Raw genomic sequence first — 18,578 nt, 5'->3', positions numbered from 1 at the left:
AGTGTTGCGTAGTCTCGTTTTGTTCGGAAAAAAGGGAGGACAAAAGTTTCCGAAAGACTAAACTTGCTCAAAACACAGACATTCGTTGCCCCGTAACGCATAATTGCCCATAATTAATTTCAGGTAATGCAAAATATTCACAAAATTATTGTAATTATAAATAAACCTGCGTAGCTCACCCAAAACTATGAGATTTGACATTTCGGAGACCCCACGCTACACTAGCGCCTCTAGCGGCGATAGCCCTCATTACTTTCGCATCACGCTTTTGAAAAGGCGGAAAATGCTCTATGGCAGCCAGTTTAAATTGACATAGACAATTTTAGAACTTTCCGTTTTTCAATTTGGTGATTCTGGGTGACAGTTACGCCACTGACGGTTAATTCAAATGGTCACCTTCTAAATTACTGTGCGTTGAACATTAAATATCGGATTAAGGCAAGTGGGCTTGATATTGCCATTTTGAGGTGATAAAGGGACTTTGAGGCTGCTTGTCGATCAAATTCGGTCGAAAGATCGTCGGGGATAGAACAATTCCGCTTAACGGGTATGGATAACTCCACAAATTGAGTCAGTTTCCAATTTTTGCTCCGAATTCGTTGAAATAAAAAAATATGATGTTCTATCTGTAAAACTACTCAGTGCTAGTGTTGTGAAAAACTCTCGTTTCGACGCTTAAAGACTCGAACCTTACAGAGTCGAGGCTTAACGACTCAAATGCCGCAAAGACGGTTTTTTAGGTTTCCGTAGCCAAAATGGCAAAAACGGACCCTTATAGTTTCGCCATGTCTGTCTGTCTGTCCGCGGCTTTGCTCAGGGCTATCAATGCTATAAAGCTGTAATTTTACACGAATATATAGTAAACTATGCCGGCAAAATGGTACAATAATAAATTTAAAATACATTTTTGTTTTCGAGTACCGAGGAGGTATAGACGACTCTAGGCGTAAAGTGGGTGTGATTTTTTTTTCATCCAATTTTGTAGTGTGGGTATCATTGGATAGGTCTTTTAAAACCATTAGGGGATTGCTAATTATTAGTGGTTTAAGAGTAAATAGCAGCCTAAGGTATAAAATATACCTAAACTTGGAATATTCCGTACAAAATACGAAATCCTTGGAAAAATATTACTTAATTTTTTCGTAATGGCTACGGAATCCTATTTCGGGCGTGTCCGACACGCTCTTGGCCGGTTTTGCATCCACGCATAAATAAGCCAATTCAATTCTCAAATGTAGTCGAGTCTTTAAGACTGGAGTCTTAAGAGTTGAGTCTTTTAGCCTCGAAATGAGCGCTACCGGCTTCGGTAGCCGAATATCACTGATTTGAACAACGCATAGTCACATACGCAATGGCATTGGTGTCCATTGAGTCTTTTTTTTTTTCAACTGGATGGCAAACGAGCAAGTGGGTCTCCTGATGATAAGAGATCACCACCACCCATAGACACCTGCAACACCAGGGGATTGCAGATGCGTTGCCAACCTAGAGGCCTAAGATGGGATACCTCAAGTGCCTGTAATTTCACCGGCTGTCTTACTCTCCACGCCGAAACACAACAGTGCAAGCACTGCTGTTTCACGGCAGGATTAGCGAGCAAGATAGTGGTGGCAATCCGGGCGGACCTTGCACAAGGTCCTACCACCTGCAAAAAATGCTGGGTCTATTCCAGGGTAGGCAGGCAGCGCGCCACCAGCTGCCTACCTTGCTGCTTAGTTAATGCACGCCATAGCAACAAAAGAGACACCACCTAGTACAAGCAAGTGGTATCACCCTAATACAAGCTATTTTTCTTTTCTTCGATTTTCCATTAAATGCCACCAGTGAGAACACAAATAACACTACGTATTGCCATCTAGTAAGAGACTAAGGATACGGTACAGTGAACAACAAGTCACCAACTGAGCCTAGACCAGTACATGATGTCTCTGTCTTATTTACGTCGTTAGAAGAGAATGACATGTTTCTCTCAAATAGACGAATGTGTGCTTCTGTTCTTAGCGTGCAAAACACTACGTATAGCTAAAATGTAGCCTATACTGTCGTATATTTATTGTTTCTTATCTTCAAATTTAGGAGTTTCAAGTGTATTCTAGTCTCTCAAATTCACATTTCATAATTTACAAATGTTAATGGTGTGCATCTATTGCTGCTTGTAGGGGTTGGTAGGCCATGCCATAGCCAATTATTCATCAGATACCGCTTAGATTTTTTAGGCTTTAATTCATCCAATGACAGTCTTATATATGCAAAACACTACGAAGAGCCTCTTAGAAAATATTTTTCTAAATTTCAGCCTATACTGTTCGTATATCTCAACCCTATTAGGTTTGTCCACTGTTGTGTTTAACTATAAAAAATACAAACTGAGACATGGATGCACAGAAAAAACCAGAAAAGGAGACCAGCACTGGGAATCGAACCCAGGTCCTCAGCATTCCGTGCTGCGTGCTATAACCCCTACACCACTGCTGGACACGAATCTAGACACGAATTTTTCCTATGCATACATATCTCAGGTTGCTTATCTCTCTCTACTATGCTACTTAAGCAGCAGCACTAGCTACATCTATGTTGCGTCGACAGACGTCACATTTTTTCGGAACTAACCGATATGGTTTCACGGATAACCGTAAAAGTACAAATTTGGAGTTGAAATAAAAAATACAAAAAGACTCCAAAAAACCAATCATAATTTAACTATAAAGGTGATTTTCCACCGGCGAGGCGAGACGAGAATTGAAATTTGTATGCATTCTCGCGCGCCCGCCGCGGGCGTCGGCATACAAATTTCAACTCTCGTCTCACCCCGCCTCGTCTCGCCTAGCAGGTGGAAAATCACCTTCAGAGTGGAGTTATTATTATTAGACAAGTAGACAAATTCACTAGTACCTAAAGCCCGGAGGTAGGTATCTTAACTAAATTGGATCCTGGGGTCCGAAATTGGTGACGCTGCCACGACAAAAACATGCAACTCTCTTGAAGAGGTTTGCGTACTATTGAATATCTTAATGATTAGTTTTTTTTTATGTGCCCCCATGTTTCACATTTACATTCGTTGTAGATTTTTCTGTTATCTACAAGTTATGAATAATTTAAAGGTTTTTTTTTTTATACATTATATACTTGATTTGGCCAAAAAGTTAATTGCCTGTTTATTTCTATCAATGATCTGAACTATCTGTTGAAGTAAACGTAAATCAAGAAAAACACTGCAAATGCAAGTCTAACTGTTCAGATTCTGTAACAAATGAATTGGTTACAGCTTATGGGTTTGATTACCTACTAAATTACTCTTAGAAATGATAACTCTACACTTAACTTACTTTTACAAATAAATAAACTCTGGAAAGTTGTACGCTCCATCCATCACCGATGCGTTTACTAACTATATTTCGATGGCTCAAATACCATGGGACAATTGACACTAATTGACCTTCCCAAACTAAGCTTGTACTATGGGTACTAGGAAACGAATATTAAAAGTATTAAACGTCCAAGACCCCAGAACAAACCTTCGTATTATTCATACAAATATCTGCCCCTACCGGCAATCGAACTCTGGAACTGAAGCTTCATAGTCAGGTCCTCTAACCACTTAGCTATCCGGTCGTGAAAATGCTATTACCTGTCACATGTTTACCGATTGGCGAATACGTACAGTCACCAGCATTAATATCTGCCATAGCGGAGCGTGCAAAAGTATCTGACACGTCCTTCCGGTCCTAGAAATAGAGTTGTATCAGATATTTATGCACGCTTGTCTTATCAGATATTGGTGCTGGTGACTGTACACCTTCAGTCACCTTCGTGTTATGCAGACGTAGGTACTTCCGAAATTTGAATCTCACAGTCAACCTGCCTGCCCGTAAATGCCTAGTGATAGTCGTTTTTGAGTGCGAGTGAAATGTACAATGCGTCTTATCCTCAAATTACGCAGTGTACAAGTTTTGATTTTAGAGGTTGCGGTTCTATCTGAAGGTCTAAATTTTCCGCGGCTCCTATCCTGTGCATGGCTTGGTCTGGAATCCTGCAGTACTGAAAGCGTCATGTAGCTAGTACTGTTAATATCGTTTTATCGATACCGGCCAATTTTTCAACAGAACGCGAGAGATACCGTGTGCAGTTGCAAGGGCAAGATCAAGTGCTCCTGGGACGGCAGTTCCGACGACGATAGCTCTACAGCGTCCACTTGCGTTCTGTACTCTGAAGATAAGAGCCGAAAGACGGGAACGATTGACAGACGGAATTCAGATAAGTCCTGTAGCAAATATACAGATAGTAAAAAATCTGAGGGTAGTAAGACAGAGTTTAGCAGCAAGATTGCAGAGAGTAAAACTACTTACAGTGAAACAGCTGGTAAAGTTACAGAGAGAACCAAGAAGTCTGATTATAGTAAGACGAGTACAAGTCAGAGAATAGGAAAACATAAGTCTAAATTAGGAAGCGATATGAGTATGAAATACAGCGATTTTTACAGCGACAGTGAAGACGAGGCAGACGAGACTAACCGACTAATACAACTTAGAAATTCTGACTATCTTGATATTGTAGAAGACCCTTTGAAAATAGTTATAGCGCTAGCCGGTTATCCTAAATCGAAGATGCGGTTAAGGCAAATGGAACTCTTCCAAAGATGCCTCGCCGAAGTAATGGATATGCAGTTCAAAGCAGGACTAATGAAAAAGACTCCAACATTCCTCGACTATTACTTGAATAGAGGTGCAATAGTTTGCATTTGCAAGGATATTGACACTAGGAACTGGATGGTTAGAATATCCCCAGGGTTACAAGAACGTATGTGTACAAACCTTATCCTTCTCAAGTCGAAAGTAAAGAGGTTATGTTTAGCTATCCTAAAGATTCCTAGCACTTGCTGGCCTGCTACAGCGCAGGACGCATTTAAGTTGTTGCAGTATTTCAACCCGACTTTAAAGACAGAGTTATGGAAGGTGTACGCCGAGAAAAAAGTCAATGGCGTCGAATGCACTTCTTTCTTGATCGACCGTGTCTCCGGAGAAATCATTAGGGGCCCACCTTTAAGAATATTATTGATTACGATCAGATGGAATTCGAACTCTACGGGTACACGGAAATTTACTACGAGTGCTTAGTTTCCGATATGGAGGAGGACCTGCGAAGCGTCTCGTCCAGAGTAAAACTGCTGCAGGAGTTGCGATCCCAAGGAGATACGCCTAGAAATATATCAGATTGCAGCTTACAAAAACAAACTTCTATTCCGGAGGAAAAAGAAGAAAAAACACAAGAATTTTCTCAAGAAGATAATATCACGGAAAAAGAACTTGCGACAGAATTGGAACACAATCTACAGAGTGACGTTTTGATGAAATTAAAGGATGTCAAATACATTAGTGAGAAAGATGAGGTCATTGTCTGGCCGACTGAAACTAGTAATTATGGCGCAACTAGTGACAAAATAGATCAAACGAATGTACAGGAATTCGGTACTGAGGATCCTTTAACTGCAACAGATTCTGCTGTACCTGGTTCAGAGAAAACTGAATCTATAATGGAAAGTAATGAGAATTTAATCAGTAGAAGCAGTAATTTAAACATTGACAGTAATAGGGGAATAGCTTATCATAGGAGAACGAATTACTTACACGTCGAACACGAATTGAAAATTGCCATAACACTAGAAGGATACCCTCAAAATAAGTTAGAAGGAACACATATAAGGAGACTGAAGCATCTTTTCAAAGAATATTTACACAAAGATATGAAACAGCAGCGCTTTGCTAACCTCATCATTCCGAAATTCCAAGACATTTACCTGTCTAATGGAGCTGTGATATATATTTGTGATAGCCTAGAAACTAAGGATTATCTTACTGAGGTTTTACCCAAATTCATTAATTCCACTGGGTGGAAACTTACCTTTAGAGACATTAAAAGTCTAGTCCGATATACGAGAATAGTTATGCGTCTGCCAAAAGATCATGCCAATGTTGAGTCCGTTGAGATATTGACAAAACTTCAGCTGAAATATCCTGGTTTGAAACCAGATTGTTGGAAGTACTATTCTGATGTCGCGGGGAAGCAGAAAAGGCAATTCGGAGTAGATCCTGAATCACTAGAAGTTATTAAAAGACCTGACTTCGATCCTTCATATGAAGGAGAGAAGCTAAGCTTTAGAATTATCGATAGACAGAAACGTGACGTTAGTTTTGACGAGAACAACCAAGATGATAATGACGAGGATAACGACAATAAGAAGCTAAAAGACAAAGTGCTGAAACTGTTCTACGTGCCTATCGAGGCAGACATGACGAATTATCCACTTACTAGAATCAGAACCAATCATTATTCCGACATGGTCGCTGACGACCTAAAGCTTTACGTAGGCCCAAATAATTACCCCGAATCTCGCATAGACGAGAACCTTTTCCACTCAATAAAGAAAACTTTAGAATACATCGTTTACAAATCATTTGAAAATGGAGAAGTAAACGAAAACACAATTCCGAAACTCCACGATATGTACCTATTCGACGGCGTTATTTTCGTCATATGTCAGGACATGAATACGAGGCACTGGATTGATGAAGTCCTACCTCTTGCCAGTGCCAAATTGCAAATTAATCTCAAATCTACCGAGTTTCGCGGCGCTGTTGGCATCATCAGCATGGTTATAAAAACTTGCTTGGACACCGATGAAGTTATATCTATTCTACAATCCAATAACCCAAGATTGCGAACTAAATACTGGAGAACTATCAGCAAGGTACGCACAAAGACTAAATTGGACGTAGTACTGCAGATAGACAAGCTTTCCGCACAGGTAATACGGAGCCCCAACTTTAACCAATTTGTGGGTGCCAACCCCGTACAATTCAAACTGGGACATCTTCAGTCTCTCATCCAACATCAAACAAGCATTGAAGAAGAAGCTGTTAAAAAACAATCCAAAAAATCAAAGAAATCCAGTGATAAGCCAAAAGTTGTGATGCAAGAATCAAAATACAGTATCTCAATTTTCGAAGAGTTGAAGAGCGAACTGAAGAGAGACTACCCGGAGCTTAAAATAAACGAATGGGATGTTTTGGAAACGCATAATGTACCGCATAAACTGGAACGCATGAACGACAAATCGATTATAACTGAGAAAGAAACAAAGTCTGCTGATGATAAGGTTTCCGAGCTAACTTCTGATCAAGACCCTGTAATCATAGAAGCTGACACTGAATTCTTAAACACAAATCCCAAATTGTCTCCCACAGTGCAAGACGAAACTTGTAAAATGGTGGTAAAGATACCCAGCCAGATTCTTCCTGAGAACAAAGAAGATTTGAACCTTATTTTTGATCTGTTAGAAGACCAAAACCCTGGCTTGAATACAGAGTTATGGTATATTACGAATGATTTCGGAAACCATGAGAAAGGTAAATTTATTATTTCGATTGATAAGCAGTCGGCTAGCGTGATACGCAGTAAGAATTTTAGTCCCGTTGTAGCAGGACAAAGATTAAAGTTTCTCTTGTGAATAATTCAAATAAAAAGTTACCCTAAAACGTTACATTTGTTGTGTTTGACTAAGAAACCATTGTTTGAAAATGTTGATAGAATCAATGTGTTTCTATCATCTGGAAAATATCTTTAGTTAAGTTAGATTTACTCATATTGTTAAATAACTACTATACCATGTGATAAATTAAAAAAAAAACACTTGTGATAGTACCTACTAACAAATTCCCCTATTATTAAGTGGTTTAGTGTAAAAAATGTTCAGAATCTCGTAACGGGTTACCGTAGGATATTTTAGAATCCAAAGTTACTCATTCGAATTGATTTGTTAAAAGAGTCCCCAGTACGCTCGCATTGCTCGCATATGTAGTTTCGTTCTAATTTACAAGCAGCAGATCAAAACGCAACTTCGCAACTATAATGGGAGCAGCCATTACGATGCTTATATTTTCTCATACAAAACTTAAAATTCATGTGATTTTATTTTGTTACATTGCATACGAACGAAAACTAGTTATAAACATGAAAATAGATGCTCCCATCATAGTCGCCAAGTTTTATTTTGTTTCAGTGTGTTGTTTGTAAATTAAAACGAAACTACTTTTGTATGAAAATGCGATCAGCGGCGAGCGTACTGGCGACTCTTTAAGTTTTCTAAATTGAACTACGGTGGCGCACCTATCGCCTATCAAATTAATTCAAAATATTTGAGGCTGATTGGACAGGTTCAATCGGTCCACCCTCATAAAAGTTTTGCCTAAAGGTTGAATAACATAGATGTTTTGGCAGCTTTTCCAAGTGTTTTGTGATTTGACATTCCTGCTTAATATCCCCAGCTAATTTCATGTGAACATTGTTTGTTATAGTTTTTAGCATTTACATAAGTTTGTACGGTAGGTATTTTTGTTTTTGACGATACTTTAGTTGTAACTTAATTATATTTCTCGTTTTACGTGTCAATTGTTGCGTTAATGTTAATTTTGTGTGTTGTAGTGTTTTTAATAAAGTGAATGATTTTATTTGCTTTTTTTTAGTTTGCAGAGTAGTTTGAATCACAATCTACTGTGGGAAGTTTTCGGAGTAAATGCTGTGCTATATAAATCATAATATGCTAAGGAATGCCAACATGACGGCCGTTTTAACCTCGGTCAGTAGTTTTTAAGAATTCATGCCACATTTATTTTGTAAACGTCCCACAGCTGGTGACATACGTTTTATAATAATGGGTGTTAACAGGTTCACGATACCTCATTGCCTTGAGGCAAATGTGCCTCATGGGTAGTTTCACTGTTACTTCCATGCGGCTTATGTGCCTCGTGGCAATGACGTTTCAAATTAATACAAAAGTTTAGAGCGTTTACTGTCATAATTATGAGGACGCATCGAAAGAAGGCTGGCAAACAGATTCAGGACTGTACAACTTTTAAATACCATATTCTAGCGTTTTAAATGATGTATCTAACAGAAATGTTGAAGAAATACAATGAGGCTAAATTCTCAAAAGCGTAGGAACTAGATGAGGTCGCCACTTAACTGGGCTATTCTTCTTTTCGAGGTCTATAAAAAAGTCACTTGTACATTTTAACAGGTTCCCTGTCTCATGAGGCACATCACATGTGCTTCATTGCCAGTGTAGATAATGCAGTTGTTCTTTCGATAATTAATAAATTTTATTACGTACTATATTATTTTTATTATTAAACCATATTTTTGATAACCAATGAAAATTACTATGGGGACGGGACATGTCCAACATTGCACATGGGCACATTGCTTCGGGACAGGGAACCTGTTAACGCATAATTTCTTCCTATAGGTAGAGTCATTCACGATGACGCGTGCCGTGGTTCTTATTACAATGTCTATAATGTCTAATTTTGTCAAAATCACGCGTCTTCGTGGATGGCACTAGGTATACTATTTATTTCGAGTTGTCAATTTTCTATTTATACTCAATGACAATAAAGCCTAAGAAGCACTATGAATGAACTGAGCGAAGAAGCTAGCGAAAATTGTGTGAATGAAAGATTCACTGACGTCTACCTAGCTTAACCCTATAGCTCCACACTGCTCTCGAAATTCAACGAGGTTAGGCAAATACGATAGTGTGGAGAGGCACTTCGTCCAACTCGGTCGGTACTTCAGTCAACCTTACCGTGTATCGTCGAGAACTTCGCGAGTAGGTAGTCTGGAGGAGGCATAACTAGAAGATTGCGAATACGTTATGTTCATCTAGTAAAAAAAGAACGGATAGCAGTAGTACCCTACAGTAGCATGGAATTGGCATTGTTCACTTTTTTTACTACTCTTTTTTTATATTATCTATCTATCTAATACCTTTAAACGAGCAATTCTTGTATATATAAACCCCCTTGCAAAAAAATAGGGCACCTATGGTTTTTCAGATTTTTAGGCATTGAAGCTTAGAAAGTAAGCTTTCATGCACATAAAATACAAAAACCATAGGTGCCCGTTTTTTTTTGCAAGGGGGTTTATATATTACGGGAATCTCGGAAACGGCTCCAACGATTTCGATGAAATTTAGTATGTGGGGGTTTTTGGGGATGACAAATCAATGTAGCTTGGTCTTATCTTTGGGAAAACGCTTATTATCGAGTTTTAGCCCGAGCAAAGCTCGGTCGCCCAGGTACTTATCTTAACCACTTCACCGCCAGAGTCATCCTGGCGTGACAGCCAATGGAATGCCTCACACGCTACGGTGACATGACCAACATTCAACTCGAAATTAATCCTTCTGCAATGGAATTAAAAATCAAGTTGATTTGTCGCTGGTTTTTCTGTGGCGTACAGAGCACGTCACTTCGTTGTTTTGTGGCGGTGAAGAGGTTAAATAAAATATGGATAATTTCAAGATACTTAGGCAACCTGGAGAGCGCATGACGCATGTAGGTATGTCTTCGGATGCACCAGCTCACAGTTGGTGTACAACTTTTGCCATACTTGTCATCATTTGAAGTTGCGAAAAAAATGTAGACAATCTTAGTCAAAATACCACAAACAGGACATATCACGCTAGAACACGCGTGTTATATCACCACGAGTATTATTAGTAATCGTGACCACGGCCACTATAATGTGGTCGAAACGTCGAGTTAGGTAAATATTACTCGTGTGTTAGCGTGACAATTATGATAAGTCCCGTTTGTGGTATTTTGACTATGAGTGAAAATCACGAAAGTTTAAAACGATATGTAGACGTTTAGAATCGAATTGTCAGGCCACTAGAGAGACGTTAACACAAGTAAAGAGAAAAAAATGGAACTTAGACGACTTATTGTCTAACACGCTCGGAATGTGCTTGGAATAACATCACCATTGCTCACGGTATAAGATGAGGGTAGTAAGAGTTGGTGAATGCCAACGTTAACCGTGAGCCTTAGACCAGGGTTACTCAAAGTGGGGTACGCGAACCCCTACGGGTTCGCTATTCGACGGTAGGGGGTTCGCGACAAGGTTTACGTGACTCCAAAAACCACCAGGCTGCAAGACTAGCAAGATGATTCAGATTGGTTTTTGGCGTCTTTTTGTATTTTTTTTTAGTTTCTCCAACAGTCAATTTTATTACTTTCTTTAGGGGGGGTTCGCTATCGTTTAGAAACTTTAACAGGGGTACGTGGAGCTATAAGTTTGAGAAACCCTGCCTTAGACAATACAGCCACTGTTTTCTATCTCTAACTAATGAGTATAACCGGAAAAATAACTGTTTTTCATAGAAATAAGCCTTTGACCGCGACTCGGTCTGCGAAAGATACGTTCTATCACGCGGGAACTGCAACGGTTCCATGCGCAAAAATCAATAATTCCATAATTTGTAAAAAAAAACCATTGCAAATCGTGCAATCGATCCACGTCTCCACGAATAAATCGATTGCACGATCGAATCGAATATTGAGATGTTTTTTTTTTCTCTTTGAAAGTTAGATAAATTTGTAAATTTGGTTCTTTTGAATAGTTAAATATATAAACTGAGCGAAGGTTGAGCGGACGCTTATATGCGTTGAGGCACAGAGCAGTGTCCATTCATTACATGGCGGGAAATTCGATAAGAAATGCCGTCAGTGAAAGATTTCGATAGTGACAGGTTGCTAGCCTGTCGCCTACGATATACCTTAAACCTACCTATTATACCTTCAATGAAAAACCTTGAAAAAACGTCGGTGATACTGCAGTATCAACGACGAAAAGTGTTCAATCAAATCTATCAATTCATAAACAAGTTGCATACAAAGCAAAACGTCTAACAAAACAAAAAAGCATGACAGCTAAAGCACAAGACGTCTCAAAAGCAAATTGTCTTGTAAGCAGGATATCTAAAAAGCAAGATGGCCAATAATCAAAATGTCTCAGATGCATGATGCCGTATATGCAAGGTTACCCCAAAAGCAAGATGTCTAAAAAATTTATGAAAAAAATTGCTTCTGGCGCTTTGCCGGTCGCTGCCGCGGCACGCTTGCTTCGCTCGGCTCGCTCGCTTTAGGCTTACAGTTCTCCCTGATCACTCCTCGCTACGCTCGTTGTCGTACTTTACGAATACTTACCTAATAACTACTTAGGTTTCTTGCTTAACAGGTATTTTAATTAATAGGCAATTTGTCTTCCAAGGTATTCAAACATCTGCCTAGATGGCATTAATTAAACTACTTAAAAATTTCACTTTGTAGGCATAATATTCAGTGTTGCAGTGGTGGTAATTCGCTTAAAACCAAATCAAACTAACCCAAGTATCTGCTGAAATATGGCGATTTAATGATATTTTTGTAATTTTTTTTTGCTGATTCAAATTAGCACGGCACCCTCCGCGCGAGGCCAAGTCATTTAGCTTGTGACGCACTTGAAATAATTGTCAAACGCCCCATTGCACGGATCGCAGCTAAAAATTCCCGCGCTTCAGCGTGTCGCCAACTGCGTGGCTTGCGGCGGCGCCGCGTCGCTGTTCTGCGGCGGCTGCGGCGTCACCCCCTACTGCTCGCCGGCGTGCCAGCGGCGCGACTACAGCGAGCGGCACAGTAAAGTGTGCCACAACCTGAAGCGGTGAGTGACCACCACCAGAGACCTTTATTATGCCGCCTCCGCCTCCTAGAGCAGGGGTGGCCAACTTGATTAAACCCAAGATTAGTCCGACCAACGAGGCTTTTGCAACCCTAATAATTCTCCCGCCTATGAAACTTGCCACTTGACTAATAATCGCAATGGACCGGTCGATATTGACCAGTTGGTCACCCCTGTCCTAGAGGCTGCAGGAGCGCTGGCCATCAACACTCAATTTATTTCAGTTACCCGCTACGTCTACTTTCCTCTCTCCTTTGACTCGCGTCCAAAAACCCGACTCAAAACGGAGCGACAGCGAAACGAGGCGAAGGGACAAAAGCGCACCGTCCTCACTCTCGCATTCGTTTTCCCTCGTGTAGCCTCGTGCAGTCTTGATGGGGCATTACATGAAACTGACCCGTTATTGACCTCTATCTCACCTGATGAAAAATATAGATGAGGCCAAAAGTCCTATCTCACTGAAGAAGTCTAGAATAGTCCTGGGTTATTTATCCGGAAATACAGACGGTAGGATCGAATTCTTCTTTCGCATTATGAAAAATTAGGCAAACAGCTTCGTGCGCACCAATGGAATACAAACTACATTTGGGTGAAGACGCTCACCTACGCTTGGATGCACGTTGTTAAAATGGAGATGGAGGAATTTATGTATAATAGGGATGTTGACACCATTAAAAAATAATTCGAAGACACGACTCCAGTAAAAAAAAACGCTTTATTTTAGCCCTGAAAACCAGATTAATTTTCGATTAACTGCAAAATTAGATTTTTTGTTGCTTTAAAACCAATAAATAGTTAGTTGATTGAGTTGGCGAACAAGTGACGTCATATGTTGCTATTTCCATTCAAACTCTATGGGAGAATTATGTTTTGACAGCTCATGAAAAGTACGTCAGTTGATTGGTGGATTCAACATCCCTATTCCTGCGCACACATGAAAATATATCCGGAAGAAAACAGACAAACATGCGACTCTACGACGGTCGGTGTCGGGCGGTGTCGAGGCTCTGTAGCAGGGATGCACGGAGCTCCGGTTCCGTTTCCGTTAAGTCGGAACTTCTGTTTGATATTACAATCCGTTTCGGTTCAGGTTCCGTTACTTTTGAAACGAAAGTTTTATCGGATGTCATGCTTAGCGCGGCGGCGACATGAGCGGCGTACATAAAAAACAAATAGGTTTATACCAGTCATTCGCTCATCACCCCGCTTTTCACATGCTGCACTAACATCTCTTGCACCTATCACTTAGGCTCCGATTCTGGTTCCTTTTTCGGTTCCGATAAAACCATAAGCCGTTACATCACTTCTCTGAAAAGTTCTTCTCTGAATGAGGCTTCTGTCCGGAAGTGAACCTACTGTACTTGCACTACTCAGGTGTTTCTGTATGTGTGTATGTGTTCTGTGTGTGTGTATTTGATATTATTATCCTTTATTGCAGATCGGTTGGTGGCACTGCTTCGTCTATGAAATTGGATCAGATTACCCCTTCAGATGACGTACCTTTGTAAGTAAATTAAAATACTAATTAATGGTAGCTAAGCTAACCGAAACGCAACCTAAAGGCTACGTACGCCCTATGCGGCCAACCGTGCGGATTGAGCGCCGTCTCTTTCTCAAGCGATAATTTGAAGAGTGACGGCACGCTAAAGCCGCTCGGCTAACTGCATAGTGCGTACATAGCTTAAACCTACGCTATCTTACAGTAGCGTGAACATTTTTGTTAGGTATTCCGGAAAGTAAGAGGGGTGTGTTAATAGGGGGTAGGAGAGGTACTTAGGTAGTCTTTGATAGTGATAATATACCAAGTATACAATTTAGGCAACCCGGTAGTAATCCAGTTGTTACTAATACTTGCCACTGCTACCCTATCCTACCCTAACTAAACAACGTTTTAAACTAAGTAGCAGAGCTTGCACCGTCAGGTTCAAGATTGGAGTTACAGTGTTGTACTGTAGTTGGACTTTTGGTAATATATAAACTAATTTTTATCCCGACATCCCAACTGGTTCGGGCTTTAAACTTTCTAAATCACAAAATTGTTTTCATGCGTACTTTAAGGAATTCCCGTGTGCATTTCAATTGTACTACCAGATGTAATACGAGCGAAGCAGCAGTGTTTGACGTTAAGTTACGCGTCGGCAGGTTACCGGCGGCGCTGCCGCTGCGGCGCCCGCGCTCCCCCGAATCGGTCAAGCGCGAGCGGCACTCGGACGACTCTGGCTCCGAGAGGGCTACTCAGTCCAATCATGTAAGTTTATATAGCTGATTTAGCTCTTCTTTAACTTAAAAGAGCGAGTACTTAATGCGAGCTTTAATGCTGTACCACAAAACAGATAGTTCAGAAGTCAATCTCCATACAAGTGCGCTCGAGCAACGCACACATAGACACTGCTCACGGACACGGTATCTCGGGCCGGTTGGGACCAGTGCGAGCGCGAGTGCCATCCGCTTGAGACACGCGTCTGTGAACTTTTTTGTGCAATAATGGAGCAACAAGAAAAAAGTTATTATAACTGTTCAGTGGACGGTTGTTTAAATTAAATAATCGTGAATTTCGCCAATAACGAAATCGTCACAAGATATTTTCGGTGACAAATTTATAATAACAATGACATTAAACTTAAAATATTTTAGTTATTAATTTATATTTCCATTCTTCCCGTTTCATTCTCAACAATAAATAAAACAACTAGATAAAGAGTGCCACTACAACGATAGTTTTTTGGTGCATAAGCCATAGTTGACAACCTTAGAGCGACCGCCGAGCGTAGGTATGAAAAGTGAAGTACATACAGGAGATTGACTTCTGAACTATCTGTATTTTGTGGCTGTACTACGGAAAAAAGGCATCGCTTTTGACAAGACGTGGCAGCACTAACAGCCTCCTAATGCAAAAAACAGTGCTCTATAATGCAAAATTTATTTAAAACAACGCTATCACTTGTTCAATATCTATACTAACATAGTTGAGGTGGTATAACAGTAGTACATAGATAAGTAAACCACTATCAATATAATGGATTTTTGTTGTCTGAATAAATAAAATTATTAAAAGGCTTTGTGCTATAAACCCTCGAGTTTGTTCGAAATTACATTTGAAATGTATTTTCATTACATTTTCGTGGGAACAGCTGCCAAAGCTTTCTCGTTCTGAGGGTCTGTGCCCAACAGTGGGATGATGATGATTTTCGGTGAAGAATAACATGAGGAAATCGGTACATGTGAAGTTAGCAATCCGCTTTGCGCCCGCGTGATCACTATAGCCTGAGACCTCACATTCTGAGAGGAGGCATGTCTTTTAGTCTGACATATACAAGGTTTTTAATTAATGAACGTTTCTATCGATACATTAATCGATGTTCAAAATACTGCATCAAAGACGTGACTACACTTGGAAATCAAAAGTGCCGCATTAAAGATGTGACTACACTTGGGAGTCAAAAATGCCGCACTAAAGATGTGACTACACTTGGGAGGTAAAAATGCCGCATTAAATAGGTGACCTACACTGAAAAAGCACACTTTCAGCCAAACTTACCTAATAACCTCCTGAAATGCTCCAGAGGAATTAGGCCGGAGATATGATGAAATTGAAAAGTTAACTGAAATGAACTGGTGTTGGCCGCATGCTACATCTTAGTCCACAATTCCACATCCTCTCTTACCATTGGGTGTGATTGTAATCAAACGCAAACCTATTTCTATACATAAAAAAAAATTAAACAGATGTTCGGCCCACCCGGCTCTGCTACCGCCAACAACTACAGGAACTCTCGGGCTGGTCCGTCCAACCAGGGTGATCGCGGCAGGCCTGGCCAGGGCAATGCGAGAGACGACAAGCCCAGGTTCGGAGGCAACCAGGGCGAAGGGAGACAGAACCAGGATGGCGCGAGGAATGCCAGGGGCAACGATAGGTACGTAAATTATTTTCTCTTCATTTATACAGAAGTTTGGCCCTTGTAAAATTGGGTGCCCAAAATGAGAGATCAGTTAGAGTTTTATTGACTTTTTACTTTGAAGCCGATTGCAATGGAACAGTGACAAACAAAATTAAAAACCTTATTTATATTGATGCGCGATACTAGCGCCACCACATTTTGTGTTTTATTCTGTAACTACTGAGGTGCATGAATGTCAACGGGCATCGATCATTTTTATTAATTAGGAAGCTATCTAGTTCAGCAGATGAACTATAGATGGCGCTGTATGGGACAGCCCTCCTGGCTAGCAGCCTGCAACTTAGGAAGTTACGAGCTAGTGCGACCAGCAACAGCACTGGCCCAGAGCAATGGCAGAGACGACATTGGTTTAAGTAACCAGGGCGATGGGAGACTAAAATCGCACGACGTGACATCGCGCAGAACTTACTTTTTAGGGTTCCGTAGCCAAATGGCAAAAAACGGAACCCTTATGGATTCGTCATGTCTGTCTGTCCGTACGTATGTCACAGCCACTTTTTTCCGAAACTATAAGAACTATACTGTTGAAACGAAGTTGAAACAAACCAAGGTACATCTGTATTCTGTGAACCGCATTAAGATTTTCACACAAAAATAGAAAAAAAAAACAATAAATTTTGGGGGTTCCCCATACTTAGAACTGACGAAGGTTTTCCTACCCCCACTGTACGTCGCCCACTCAGGGTCGAACTTGTGTAGTAATGCGTTACAGTTCTAGGTTCGACAACCGCAAGCAGAACCGCGACAATAGCGAGCGACCAGTCCGGCTCAGTGATAGACTCAACAACCGCTCCGGCCAGGACCGCAAGTTTGAGAACCGCGCGTCGCCCAAGGAGGAGGAGTGGGGCGGTATGTACACACGTCGAAAGAAAGAGGAATACATTTATTCACAGCAACGCAAGACAGTTTAATATTATTAAAAATATACAACACGAAGCACGGGCTAAAACTCGAAAGCGCTCGTTTTCTCAGATATAACACTAAGCTAGATCGATTGTTCGCCCCCAAAAGCCCCCCACACACAGCAAATTTCAACAAATTCGTTAGAGCTGTTTCTGAAATATAGATTTTTAATTAACTTTATTTTTATTTATTTTTTTAGCCAAACCAGCACCAAAACCTGATCCCAAACCTGAGCCCAAACCGGAACCCAAACCTGTAGACATACCGAAACCCAAGTCGCCGGCGGTGCAACTGATGGAGCCGAAGCTGCAGCCCAGACTGGTCAAGGAAGAGGCCAAAGTTGCCAAATCGACGCCCGACGTCGTGAGCAGCTCCCGTCAGTTGGTGCCTAAGGAGTGAGTACTTCTGTTTATCTGATAAAAAATAACCATAGCAAATGCCCAAAACCCGCACGAGCTAGCCTTCTACGGCTCAGTGTCCTGTATAACTATAGGACTTATTGTAATGTGACATCGAACTGTCATAATTTACATAAAGTTTCATGTTCATAAAACAAAAAATTTGCTTGGGGCGCAGGAGGATAAAACTGCCATTCATATTTAAAACAATAAAACGCGATAGACGTAGTATTTGTGTGCAAGTACTGCATTTCCCGTTGAATATAAAACAGGTTTGATATAAAGAAAATATGAAAAATATTTTGTGTAAAATTAGACCCTTGGAAAGTTGTTTTTGCAAAAAAAAAGGCAAAAACCCATAAAGCATAATTACTCGCAAGTGCAGTTCACAGGGCAGAACGCGTAAGTGTTTTTAAAAGTAACTGGTCTAATGAGTAACTGGCCAAAGTAGCAAGTGGTTTTAAAAGTAGCTGGTCTAAGTAGCAAGTGGCTTAAAAAGTTTTTGATCTAATAAATAACTGTCCTAAGTAGCAAGTGGTCTAAAAAGTAACTGGTCTAAGTAGCAAGTGGCTTAAAAAGTAATTGATCTAATAAATAACTGTCCTAAGTGGCAAGTGGTCTAAAAAGTAACTGGTCTAGGCAGCAAGTAGTCTAAAAAGTAACTGGTCTAAGTAGCAGTGGTTTTAAAAGTAACTTGTCTGAGTAGCAAGTGTCTATTTTGGTTCGTCAATTTTAATTCTATGACCGAAAGTCGACTGTTCCT

At 40.4% G+C, this 18,578-nt stretch overlaps 3 protein-coding genes across 3 annotated transcripts in view; 2 read left to right on the top strand and 1 right to left on the bottom strand.

Annotated features, from left to right (window-relative positions):
• The window catches only part of LOC141444446 (uncharacterized), a 15,246-nt gene extending 6,752 nt beyond the window's left edge, over positions 1-8,494 (top strand). Inside the window, 2 exon segments of the mRNA XM_074109994.1 lie at positions 4,056-5,025; positions 5,028-8,494. Coding sequence (XP_073966095.1) covers positions 4,056-5,025; positions 5,028-7,504 — 3,447 coding nt within the window. The 3' untranslated portion in view covers positions 7,505-8,494.
• A 3,862-nt stretch (positions 8,495-12,356) lies between these two features.
• LOC141444445 (uncharacterized) lies at positions 12,357-17,816 on the top strand. Its single transcript, XM_074109993.1, has 6 exons — positions 12,357-12,537; positions 13,994-14,059; positions 14,698-14,803; positions 16,282-16,469; positions 17,227-17,363; positions 17,617-17,816. Exons 2-6 carry the CDS (start codon positions 14,019-14,021, stop codon positions 17,814-17,816), a joined length of 672 nt encoding a protein of 223 aa, XP_073966094.1. The 5' UTR covers positions 12,357-12,537; positions 13,994-14,018.
• A 426-nt stretch (positions 17,817-18,242) lies between these two features.
• The window catches only part of LOC141444444 (uncharacterized), a 4,864-nt gene continuing 4,528 nt past the window's right edge, over positions 18,243-18,578 (bottom strand). Inside the window, exon 5 of the mRNA XM_074109992.1 lies at positions 18,243-18,253. Within this exon, the coding sequence (XP_073966093.1) occupies positions 18,243-18,253 (11 nt within the window). The remainder of the gene's footprint in view (positions 18,254-18,578) is intronic.

The sequence above is a fragment of the Choristoneura fumiferana genome, chromosome 30 (genome assembly GCF_025370935.1).
Source record: "Choristoneura fumiferana chromosome 30, NRCan_CFum_1, whole genome shotgun sequence".
Taxonomy (NCBI): Eukaryota; Metazoa; Arthropoda; class Insecta; order Lepidoptera; family Tortricidae; genus Choristoneura; species Choristoneura fumiferana.
The sequence above is the reverse complement of the archived record's forward strand: the minus strand, read 5'-3'. Positions and strand labels throughout refer to the sequence as shown.